This window comes from Patiria miniata, unplaced genomic scaffold (genome assembly GCF_015706575.1).
Source record: "Patiria miniata isolate m_02_andy unplaced genomic scaffold, ASM1570657v1 HiC_scaffold_17, whole genome shotgun sequence".
NCBI lineage: Eukaryota > Metazoa > Echinodermata > Asteroidea > Valvatida > Asterinidae > Patiria > Patiria miniata.
Genome location: NW_024037055.1, coordinates 15,245,324 through 15,257,994, shown reverse-complemented (window position 1 = coordinate 15,257,994; position 12,671 = coordinate 15,245,324). Strand labels below are relative to the sequence as shown.

At 41.9% G+C, this 12,671-nt stretch overlaps 1 protein-coding gene across 1 annotated transcript; it reads right to left on the bottom strand.

Annotated features, from left to right (window-relative positions):
* Window positions 1–3,905: 3,905 nt before the first annotated feature.
* Window positions 3,906–12,630, bottom strand: LOC119723946 (cytochrome P450 2U1-like). Its single transcript, XM_038194863.1, has 3 exons — window positions 12,087–12,630; window positions 4,928–5,887; window positions 3,906–4,482 (listed from the first exon to the last, which is right to left on the bottom strand). Exons 1-3 carry the CDS (start codon window positions 12,445–12,447, stop codon window positions 4,277–4,279), a joined length of 1,527 nt encoding a protein of 508 aa, XP_038050791.1. The 5' UTR covers window positions 12,448–12,630; the 3' UTR covers window positions 3,906–4,276.
* Between the last annotated feature and the right edge of the window lie 41 nt (window positions 12,631–12,671).

The following is a 12,671-nucleotide window of genomic DNA, read 5'->3' as shown; positions in this document are numbered from 1 at the left end:
CATTGTTGACTGTTGTGATGTGGGATAAGATGTTTTGAACACCCGAGGGGCGCATAGCACCCTCGGCTTCGCCCCGGGTGATATGCGCCCATCACAGCATTCAACAATTATTGTTAAATATTTTTGAAAATAAGTATTTAATTACCTCCGCCAAGGAGGTTATGTTTTCATTGGATTTTGTTGGTTGGTTGGTTGGTTTGTCTGTTAACAAGATAACTCAAAGAGTTATCGACGGATTTCCATGGCAAGATTTGCAAGGGGTGGTCGTTGGTAGTACAAATCGATTAGATTTTGGAAGTGATTCGGATCTGGGTCTGCATCCAAGATTTTTTGAAGGATTCTTCACCAATTTCATGCGAGTATTTCTTTGGGTGTATACTGACAATATGCGGGCGGGGAATTGTGTAGCCTTGGCGGAGGTTTGCGCTCTCTGAGTGCTTTCTAGTTTGGGTTGCTTTTGCACCCGTTATACGCACTAAAAAAAAAGCAACTTTATTTATTATCAGGCCACAATTTCAATCCAAATTTGTGGACTAATTACTCCGTGTCATAGGAAGATTTTTGTTTCATGTCGAATTCAAAGGTGACTGCATTGTGCATTGTTACGAAAATAGCTATTAAGAGTCTATTTTCGGTGTGTAACCCAAAAATAGCTCGGGGAGAACAATTTTAAAATATTACCTGCATCTAAACTGAAGAAAAAAAACAGTAATTAACTAACATACCAACATTGGCCAGCATCATAAACTCTTTTTTTTTTCAGTTCAAAGGTTAAACCATAATTATCGAGCTCTATTAGCTTATGGTTCAAACACGTAACAACTTTGCTGCTTGAATTTAAGAGCCACTGGCGCGTTCCCCAGTAATGCATAATGGTAAACAGTGTTACGTGCATAATTAATGACGACATTGTATACGAATGGTAGCGCATGCGTCCATCACCATGCAAGTGTAGGCCTCATTACCCACTGAAACGTAATGGGACTGGCTGCTGCACGCTGATTGGTCATTGTGCGCCTTGAAGCAACTGGTCCGCCATCTTGGCTCCACAAACGTGTGACGTACATGTACATAATAGTACTGTAGTTCTGCCATTTTGAAAGCCTTTAAAACAAATATACATTCTTATTTGTGCCATCTTAACTTTGAAGAAGAATCCAATAACTAGGTCCTACCGTTAACTTGAAGGAAAAAAAGCGCTTAACTACGCATGCGTTATTGGTGACCCAATATGGCGAACGGCAACTTCAGTGCGCGGGCATGGTGAGCCACTCTAGAGGTCAGTGATTAACCGATAGAGATCTTGAGCCCAAAATCCCGAATACCAAAATATCTTCTCAAATCTTTTAGAATGTAATCTGTGCCTTACTATAAGGCCAAATTGTTTGTATTCATGTGTGTACTGATAGTTGTGATTTAAATGGGTGATCGGCAGCAGGACTGCTTTGCAGTGAATTGTGGATTTCCTTCTTTTTTACGTTCCATTGAATTTTGATGTTAAATGTAATGTTGATTTTACTGGTGAAGGAATTAGCGGATCATAAATTGTATAAATGTCTATAAATCACGTGCACAGGAATATAATCAAATATATTCCAAGACAATATAATATGTGTTTTTAAAAATTGTTAACGTGGTCTAATTTTGTATCTCCTATATTTGTCGTATTTGATCGAACGGTTTTGAAATAAACCTGCGTGACATGGTATTTTTTTTGCCTGTCATGTAAAAGAAAATGATCGATCTTTCTAAGACTCGCGCTTTACTTCAGTCAGGGTTTTCAAACTTGAAGACTGGCTTAAAAGAGGCATTACGGCCTGAAATCCCCGAACATTTTTTTTTATGCTTGGGATTGTTTACTTATCCTTTATTTCATAGGTCTGGTTGAAAGGAAACTAACCTATGTCTTACCGTTTCGAGAAAGACGAAAAAAAACCGGTGCTTTACATCGGACGCGGCGGACATTTTGTGACATATTCGTATGTATACGTATTCCAAGCCATGTCCATGATTCAATGTACGGTACACGTTGTGTATGAGTCACATAATACACACTTGTAACATCAATACACACATGCTGTTTCTCGCGCGTCCGCAGAATGTGATAATGAAACACTGTGCGGCAGGATTCAAAACTAGCACTCAACAGTCCGATTTGTGAGAGTCACAATTTTGACCCCCGAAATTCCTTCTCGCTTGGTTCTCGCAAGAATAACACAAAAAACGCCCATTTTTAAAAGATTGGTTGTGTCGGCGTTTATATCCTACTTTTCAGTGCTCTTTCCAATTAATATCATTTCTTTAAAATACCTTGTGTAGCCCAATTGGGCACATTCGAGGACTTATAACAAAATCTGAAACTAAAACAGGAACTTTTTCAAAACATTCTTACAAGGAATTCAACACTCTAAAACCCTCCGAGTCGTCGCTCATCGGAGGGACCCGATATCCTGGTTCTATTTGGCTTCACCCTTTTCCGGGTCAAAATGACAAGTTTTCCAGGTCAAACATTTTGAACAGAAAAATTGTAATTTTGACCCAGAAAAGTGTCATTTTCAACCCGGAAAATTATTTGACCCGGAAAAGTACTTGACCCGGAAAGGTGTCATTTTGACCCAGAAAAGTTTCATTTTGACCCTGAAAAGTGTCGTTGTTGACTCGGAAACGTGTCAGGCGAAATAGAACCCAGATTGTGGGTCAGTCAAACTTAGGATGTATTAGAGTGTGTTTTAGAGTGTTTATAAGAGTTCTTATTTACATGTAAGAAGAAAGCTTTTTACATCAGTATAACGAGAAAGATTGCGTAAAACACAATATCAGAATAACACAAAGCAACCCATTATTTACATCATAAAAAAAGTTAAATCAGAATAATCTTAAATCTATATTACCAGCACTAGGTTAACACGTCAAACACAACCCGTAAATTATTGTCGAAATATCTAAACAAAAAGAATAACATAATTATACCAAACTACAACATAACATTGAACTACAAATACAGCTGTCGATTTAAATTTATGTCCCCTAAAGTAGCAATGAACTATCCCTTCGTATTGTGGCAATACTTCCTAAGAGCATAGCCGTGTCCGAATTACTTGGCTACGACTTTAAATTGCACACGAGTCTATGGGGAGTGGCTGTAGCCGCTACCATAAACGCGTGGTAATTTAAAGCCGTATCCTAAACTCGGACACGTTATTTGGACATCAGAAATGCCCATTTGAGTCATTTGGGGGTGTCTCATCGCCTTTTATATTTTTATGCTGATGCGAATTTAACTACTGATGAGCAATACTTTCATATTTCAGAAGCTTTAATTCCACACATCAGCTCGAGATAATAGAAACTTTGTTGAAATAATTTCTTTCATTTCGTTGGTATATAATTATACTCGCTGTAATTTTGCTATACCATATGGCGAATTGTTCACCCCGAAAGGAAAATCGTCAAGTCTAGTTTTGCGCATGCGCATTAATTAAAGTACCGAGCTGGCACTATTCGGCAAGGTTGAAATTTGAACCACGCAGAAGTATGGACCGCACATAATTCTTCTGATTGGAACACGAAATTGGATATTTTTGTTCTCAGGAATATGAAATACGATATTGACAGAATATTCACTGATAACTGAATCGTGCCACATATATTTTTGTGTTAAAGGAACATAGGATCTTTGCTCTTTGTGCATTTTTTCTTTGTTTTTCGTTTTTATAGTACCGACGGTAGAGAGGTGATTGGATTGTGCCTTTGATGATTCAAGCATGGAATTTGGCACACAGTCAGAGTATATAGGTAGAATAACAAGCAATGGCAGCCATTTTGAAAATTTTGAAAATAGCTTGTTATTCTACCTATATGTTTCCAAAGGACAAATCTGGTCCTGTATATACATGTAAAGCCAAATGTCTTTCTCATGACATACTCTGACTGTGTGCCAAATTCCATATTTGTGTCATCAAAGGCACAACTGCCCCAAGTTTCTGCCCCACTATTAGTGAAGCAACAATATTGATCAAAATATCTACATGGCCACTATATACATTTTGACGACACAGAGAAAACATAATGTACAATATAGTGGATTCCTTTGCTACCCGCGGGCCCACTTTTTCAATGATTGCTGGCGGGACAACTTCACGGTAGTAGTTGGGACCAGCCCTATCGCCACTTTGGGCAAGTTTTTCTTCTCAATGGGTGTATTTCAAGGTAACTAAACCAATGTGCCTATACGTGCATTTAAGGGCATGTGGTTCCGAGAAGGTGTACTTTTGATTTATTCCTCCATGGAAGAACAGATGCAGTGACCGCGGCTACTGGCCTTGACGGTGTACGGGAGTGGGACACGAGTTAAGCCGGCCTGCGGTGCCATGCTCAACTCAGATTCATTGGTCGGCTCGAAACGGTAGAACTTCAGCAAATTGCTGAAGAAGAGGAAAATCTCCATCTTGGCCAGGCTATCGCCCAGGCAGTTGCGTCTCCCTGTAAGAAAAACAAACAAAGAAACTGTTTACCTACAGCCCAATATTAGGACAGAGGCGACAATCTAAAACCAGGTCCCGGTAAGCGGAAACCAACTTGTGAGAACTGTCTGAACGAATTGCGGTATCAGTGGCGAATAATACGGTGATGTTTAGTAGATCTATACTCCCTAGGCCTTGCGGCCAAGAATATATATAGGAAAAACGTGCAGAAATACTCAGCAAATACCTGCTACCGCCCCCCTCTCTGTCTTTTGCCAGCTCCCTCCCCCCTCTATTGATCCAAACCTAGATCCGCCCTTACAAGGGCTATAGAGATTGAGACCTGTCCAGTTTTTGACATTGTGGCCCCGGTTATTCTTTGTCTCCTTCTGTTTCCCCTGAACTTTACATTGAAGAATAGCTTATCTAAGTTCACACAAACAAACGAACAAAAAAAAACATACCGATGCTAAATGGAATGAGTTCCTCTCGCTCCACGAGATGCCCCTCGTCGTCAAGGAAACGCTCCGGCTTGAACTCCTCGGGGTCCTCCCACACCTCCGGATCGAAGTTGGCGTACAGGTAGTTCAACATCACGATAGTCCCTTCCGGAACCTCATAATCCGAGATGGCGGTGTCTTGAGTTGTCGCTCGCATGACGGCCGGCACGACGCTTCCGTAGCGGAGTGTCTCCAGCAGAACGGCCTGGGTGTACGGCAGGTTGGGTTTGTCCTGAAGGGTGATCTGCCGACTGGTCGGGACCTGTGAGTCGATCTCTTGGTGGATCCGTTCCTGGATCTGCGGATGAACGAGAGCCGCCAGCACTGCCCATGTGAGCACCGTAGCGGACGTTTCCGTGCCGGCCATGAACAGGTCGTTGATCACGAAAGCGAGCGACTCGTGTGAAAAGGAAGAGCTCTCCCCCTGCTTGATTTCGTCCAAGTAGGCATCGACGATAGTTGTGACCACCTGGTCTCCGTTCTCACGTTCCTGCAGGTATTTTTTGATGAAAATCTCGTTACAGTGAATGGCCGTGTCCATTTCCTTGTAAAAGGCCTTCAGGCCGGGCAGAGTAGGGAGATAGCGCATGAAGGGGAGGAAGGTGGACGCCCCGCCGTACTGGATCAGCTGCAAGCTCCGGTGAAGAGCAGCTTTCATGGCCTCGAAGACTGCGTTCTTGCGATCGAATCTTTGGCCGTACAGCACCGAGCCGATGACGTTGGCGGTGGCGTTATTGAAGAGGAGCATCGGGTCGAATCCTTCCTTGCGTCCCACCCGCTGCTCCACCTCCGAGAACATGTGGTCCAGTTCGCCGAGGACGTTGGCTTCGAAGCATCGCCGACCCACGCCGAGAGATCTGAAGATGCGGTGAGTGAAACGTCGCACTTCTTCCCAGCCGCTACCGTATTTAGCACCAGCTATGCCTGTTTATGAGAAATCATAAGAATACTTTTAACCGAAAAACAATTATTGTATGCCGCGCCTTCACATATTTCAGTTGTGCTGGTCCCAGAGGGCGGGCTGATGCCCTCTGTGCTAATCCACAGCTACCTCGAAGGTTAAAAAAAATACTTCATTACCAATTTGTATTCTTTTTCCTCCATAACACCGAATTACTCCCCAGAGCCGGCTATTTAGGGGCGGAAAAACGTTTCAGAACAACCCTGGATCGGCCGACCTTGCGTTGGTAACAAAGACCCAGTCAGGCAATCACAATCACCTAAAGAAACCATCGCTGCTGAATTTGAGGCTAAATATTTCGCCCTGTGTGAAATTTGGATGAAATTGGGCCCTAAAATTCCTCTATTTTGCAATGGAGTGTATAGGCATCATTTTTACAAAATGGCGATAGACTACTTTTAGGGGTGATCATCTTTGAATGGAAAGTTCTCCAAAGGTCATCAGATTACTCCAAAAAGAAATCAACAGAAAATGAAAGATGATGAAATAAGCCTTCTCAAACACCTTGGAGAGTTGTAGGCTTAAGTAATTTTCCCCTGATTTTTTGAAGTGGGGGTCTTTACCACTGCAGGTTTATGGCAGTTTATTTACTGGTCGTAAAGGCCAAACCAAATAGCGTCCTCATATCGCGTCCACCGTCTCTCAAAAAAGAAGGCTAAATTGATTTTACTTTAATCGAGAGCGCCCTCACTGTTGACAGGTTATACAGTGTCAACAAGTATACTTAACACATTGTCTACGTTGAGGGCGCTCGATCTGCGCAAAGGACATGGACTTTCAAAATAACTGGGCTTTTAACCGAACCTGCTCAAAGTCAAGGGAGAAGTGCTGCAGGTGTGTTTACACAGATTATCAGGCATTTCAACACACAAGTTTATATTTTCTTTTAAAAAGGTAGGGCTGTCACGTCGTTTGTTTTTTTCCCTATTATAGGCCTTGATCATAATCGATTCCATTGAAAAAGGGGTAGGTCAATCTTGTCGCGTTTTTGAACAATGCGAAATTCAACAATGAGGCGAACCCAGAAAGGTCGTTCGGGGGAGCAGCTCCGAAAAAAAGGACGACGGCCCCTTCATAGAACAAAGATAGGCCTAAGTAGGGTCGGTTTTTTCTTCATTTACTAACGTTTAGTGTTTGGGGCCTGACTAGCCTTGAAATCAAGTCGGCAAATGGTTGGGTTTAGTTCGCCCATCGCGCACCGGCGTGGACAGATACAGCATGCATATACTGTCCCATCATAAGGACCAAGTTCTCTTTTTATTAGTTGAAACTTGGTAATATTTGCGATTTCTGCGACGTGCAAGATGTACAGTGAGCAGAACATGTCAGGCCCAAGACTTGAGGTCAAGTCACTATAGACAGTCATGTTTTGTCTGTCGGCGCCCGCAATATCTACTAGCACGGCGTATTATCATGCTGCCACCATTTCAGTCGTGTTCCCTGTATCCAATAACAGTACTGAATGATTTTTTTTGTGGAAAAAGGAACCGGACTATTTTTCGTTCCAGACCCACTTTGGTTACGTTGATTTGAAGGAGAAATATAACGATAACCGCAACATGATAATGGTCTATAGTGATGGCCGAGGATGCGCAAACCGTCCCCGCATGTAAGTGCCATACCGCTCACTACACGTATACCCCTGGGACGGTATGCACGCTGTATTTTAATCTTTTGAATAACAATTAATGCCAGTCTTAAGCAAGATATAATCCTAACTCCTGCAGTCCTTCCTTTCTTCGATGAAGTAATGGGTATTTTTTATTCTTAAAAACCCTCGCAGTCCTGAATCCTTCAATTTTAAGAGTTAGGGTTAATAAAAGTACTTTTGAAAATAAAAAAGGATTGGAAACAAATGACATAAATATGTCCACTTGCTCGAAAGATAAACATGTGGTCAGTTGTAGGCTAATAATTCAACAAACTTGACAAATATAATGTGAAATTATACGCCGGTGCAGGACAAAACCTAGAATTTAATTCGTGAATTTTAAACCTAGAAATTTAAAATACCTAATGACTTATTGATGACGAGTTAGGAAGAATTGACAAAGAATTGCCGCCCTTGCAAAATGATTGAACCCAAAAAGGTCTCGATCAAAAATTAAAAAAAAAATGCAGGTCGTGGTACGCGCCACTACTACGCATCACCCACTGAATCAACACAAAACTCGAACAGTACAGTTGTATAACTACCGAACAATGCTTAATCCAAATTGTACGTTTGAACCTTGAAAAAGGTCGGTTCACATGGAACTTGGCCCCGATTAAAGGTCGTTAATCTATGATATTTTAGCTGCGACGAAAGCACTCGCGTCAACCAAAAATACACCATCCCGATAACACATTGTCTCTTAGAGTTCAGGGTTGAATTTCGCAATTGTTCTCATGAATGGAACAGAATTAATAATTAAGCAATGTACCGTTCTTTGAGAAAATGAACAGAAATTACTATGAATGCACATCTTTTCCCCCGCAAAAGTGGTACTGAGCTTGCACTCTGTTCCTGTTTCTTTGGACATGATTCGTCAGTTGATCAACTACAGTACACACTCCTAGAACTTATAAGTTGAAAAGTAGTAAGACTTAAAATGAAGAATAAGAAAGTTTGAAATTGAGGTCAGTGCATACAGGGTGAGTAAAATAAAACGCATCCCAAAATGGCAGGACCAATTTTTGAATGAAGTTTTGCCTGTAGCACTTTCAAAATCTGGGATAAGAAAGCCCAATGAATGAGCTTTCTTTTAGTGCAAGAATCATTCAAATTACTTATGTACTTTTCAAGTTACGGCATTGTTATTTCAACAATTCGCATGCCTCCATATGAGAGTTGTTTTCGTTTTGCTGAAAATGCCGTAACTTGAAAAGTACATGAGTGATCTGAATGATTCTTGTACTAAACGAAAGCTATAATGACTGGGCTTTCATATCCTAGATTTTAAAAGTGCTACAGGCAAAACTTCATTCAAAAATTGGTCCTGCCATTTGGGATGCGTTTTTTTTTTACTCACCCTGTATATATAGTTTCCCGTCAACTGTATAGGAATGGCAGATTAAGTGATCAAACATTTCGTGTCAGTGACAGATCTCAGGGTTAAAGGGGTCTAAACCCCATTTTTGGGCCGTTAAATAAGGAAACAATGCAGAAAAAACACAGGAAATGCCTGCTAAACCCCCTTTTTGGCAGCAACCCCCCCCCCCCTTTTGATCAAAACCTGGATACGCCCCTGCGCGATACTCTTACATAAAAAATATGGTGACAAGTACGCGTGCCCTTGTTATAGTTGCCCTTTTGTAATATTTATAGATGCCGCCAACATATTTGGGTGCTCGAGAGACTGGGGCTCCGGTCCTTTTGTTCGGCGTTGAATAGACGATCAAGAACTGCACCACTGCACCTAAAAAGATGTTTTCCGCTTTACGTACCTTGGTACGTCATCGTGTACGTATATAGATATGGGTGCTGGGAGAAGGTTTGATACCAACACAATGGAAAATTGAATATCCCGCAGCGCGAATTAAAATGCAAAAGCCCACGGAGGGTGCAGCCCAAACAGGACGTTACCCTTGAAATAAATTTAAAAAAAAAAGGTTGTGCGTCCCCCCTCCGTGTTGTGTATACAAACGCTTGGTGTACAGCAAAGGATATGCGAGCAGATTCGGCGATTAAATTCTGCAAATTTACTACGTCTTGCCCTCGAGATTCTGACCATTCAGCGGGCGCCTTCTACAGGGTCTTCCATAACCCGTTGTTGTATGACAAAAAAATGTCGGCCAATTTGACCAATAAACAGCTTATTCCACATTTCTGATCGAAATGACGTCACAAATCGACTCAAATCGGGGGTGGGGGATAGAACTAAACGATATTAAGGGTCCCACACCAAAATTGAAAACTAACCGCTCCCCTCTGCAATGCTTGTTATCCCCGCCCACTCTGTCCACAGAATGGAAGAGTAAAATAGTTTTGGGGATAAGATAAACGATTAAGAAACTGGGGGAAACTACACGACTTGCATGTCCCACTTGATGCGGACAAAGGCGGGAAAAACTGACGATTGGAAATACTATCTTATCGTAATGACGATTGACAGGCACAGCAACAAAGAAATGCACAACGAGATCATTTTTGAACCCCAAAAAGGTCTCTGTACAAAAGAAACAAAAACCAGGTCGTGGTACACGAACTCTACTGATATGACTGAATCAATGAAAACCTTAAAAACAAATTGTGTAACCGCGGTTTCCAGGGGGCGGAGCAATGGCGAGCCAAAAAAATACCACTCGTGCTATGATTAAACCTTGAAAAAGGTCTCTGTCTATTAAAATTTAAAAAAGGATAAAAGGTCGTCAGACTTTACCATTTTGCGTTTGTGACGACTAAATACACGGATCAGCCAAACACTACACGAGTTCAATTATACCTTTCGTGTCACTTGGCTCAAGGGTTTCAGATTTTTGTCAATTTTTCGAAAATGAAAATTGGGTTCCATTCTCAGAGAGAAAGTGAAAGAAATGATACAGAGATGCCAACACATATTTTGTATGCACTCTAGAAAGCCCTGAGTCGGATCCCGGAAACCGGGTCATCATTTCGGGGTCCGACCGAAAGTTCGATAGTTTAAGGCTCTGTAGTCCGAAGGTTCGATAGTCCAAATGCACAATTTTTCCATTAGCGGGGGTTCGTTAGTCCGAAAATGAAATAAGGTGTCATTTAACCCTAAAATGACAAGTCTAAACTGACCCGATTCTCCGAGTCAAATCTAATCCAGGACTTAATATTTGATACAGCACTTATATGTCGGCTAAGCGGTATGAAATTTAAATCGGTATTGCTTATTGCCCCCCCCCCCCCCAAAAAAAATGCAAGAATTGTGAAAGCATGCATGATTTTCTGTATTTCTTGCGCACTAATGCAAAGACAACCCGGCCGATAATGCTCGCACTTTTTTTACCCTCGTATGATATTGTTGCCTGCACAGCCTGGGTGCTTATGAGAGGGCTCCGATCCCGTCCTTTTTTGTTCGGAGTTGAATAGACGATCAAGAACTGCACCACTGCACCTAAAAAGAATGTTTAATGTCATACCAAAGGGTAGGTGCCTTGGTCCATGTTTGCTGTGCCTACGCAACATGGGCGCTGGTGGGTGTAAGGGCAAGGTTGCCCAAAACTCAATAATGTCAACAACAGTTTCCAACGGATGACGAGAGATTGATATACAAGCGACTGAAAATTACTGGGCCGAAATTTCCGGGTTGATGAAGTGAAGACAAAAATGAATCATTTCCCCTCAATGTGCTTGCGAAAATCTTACAATTCATTTTTTCCCTATAGCCTACACTACAAATTGAAGAAAATTAGTTTTTTTGGAACGGTCTTCATGACTTGTTTAATATAAAGACTGAAATGTCATATTCAGGATGACGCTCGATGTAGGCCAAAGTCAGTTTGTGTTGCATGCACACTATGGCACTGGGTGTCTAGTGAAGTTGGGACAGTTTTACACACCTAGTGTAAAATTCTGTGGACAACTTAATTAGCATGATGGACAGACATATTTGTTAAGTGTTAGAAATATTGCACTAGGAACACTTCTTATCAATAATTCGACAGTTTGAAATCTTGTTGACAAAACATCTTCTGAAAGACCACTTAAAATAAATAAATACGGCAACAACAAACAACGATAACAACTTTTTTCCGAGGCATGCCCTAGATCATGATTGATAGAACCTGAAGTTGTCTGTGTGCCTCTGGAAACTTGCCGCTTTAAGTTTTGTCCAAATTAACTTTACAATAATTAGGGTCTTTGCTAAGTATTAGCATCAACTCATCAGACACCCAACGCATTGGTGGTGCTGTTTTTAGGGCCTTTTGTGCGCCCCTTAAAGTAGAACAGCGAGTTAGTTCCAAAGGATATTGCACCAATGTGAGGTATCACTAAAAGAGTGATGGTGCAGGTCAGGCTCAGATGTTGTATACTTTGATCTATAAGAAAGAGAGGAAGATGGTCAACTGGCCAAGCGCTGGGCACTGCAACTACAGTGTGATGAAACTCACTACTGGCATTAATAATCTGCAGTCTGAATTTTAACGTTTGCATTTTCCAGACTAAAATGCAGAATTGTACATGTATCTAAAGAAAAAAACATAAAGACTTACCCCGCCCCTGGAAATAGCAATCTAGAGACTCTATCGGCGCCCTTTCGCTCAAGACGTGACCATCAAGGAGCAGCGGTCGCATCACGTCTCGGAAACTGTTGACGACCACCACCAGTTGGCTGCCAAGACGCAAACTGAATACCCCTCCGTACTGGCGGACAAGACCGAAGAGAAACTCATCCCGTCCGACCCCTGAAAGATGGACGAGGCTTCCCAAGATGGGCCAACCCTTGGGGCCCGGTGGCATCTGATACATCTTCTGATTCTTGGAATGAGGTAGGCTCTTGATGAGAGCGATCAAGCAGACGCCAAGGAGCACCCCCGGCGCATAAGAGTAGTATTCCCAGCTTCTTTCCCCCATAATCAAATAAGTGGAATTTGCTTGCAGACACTTTTGTAAGATACTTTGTTTTAAGCCTGTATGCTTGTTAGTGCGGCCACCGCGAGATAAGCTGTGTTGGATGACAATCACAGAGGCAATATTCGCTTCTAACCTAGTACAGAACAAATACGTGTAAGTTACTGATATAGGGTGCAGTGCATATCGGTTTGCATGAGAGGGCTCAGCTCTGTGTGGGTGCAGCT

Bases quoted from the DNA above. Each gene is read 5' to 3' on its own strand.
- LOC119723946 (XM_038194863.1), bottom strand. From the start codon at position 12,447: ATGGGGGAAAGAAGCTGGGAATACTACTCTTATGCGCCGGGGGTGCTC. The intron at 5,888-12,086 runs GTAAGTCTTTAT...TCTCATAAACAG, and splicing joins TTGCTATTTCCAGGGGCGGG to GCATAGCTGGTGCTAAATAC. The intron at 4,483-4,927 runs GTATGTTTTTTT...TTTTTCTTACAG, and splicing joins ACTCATTCCATTTAGCATCG to GGAGACGCAACTGCCTGGGC.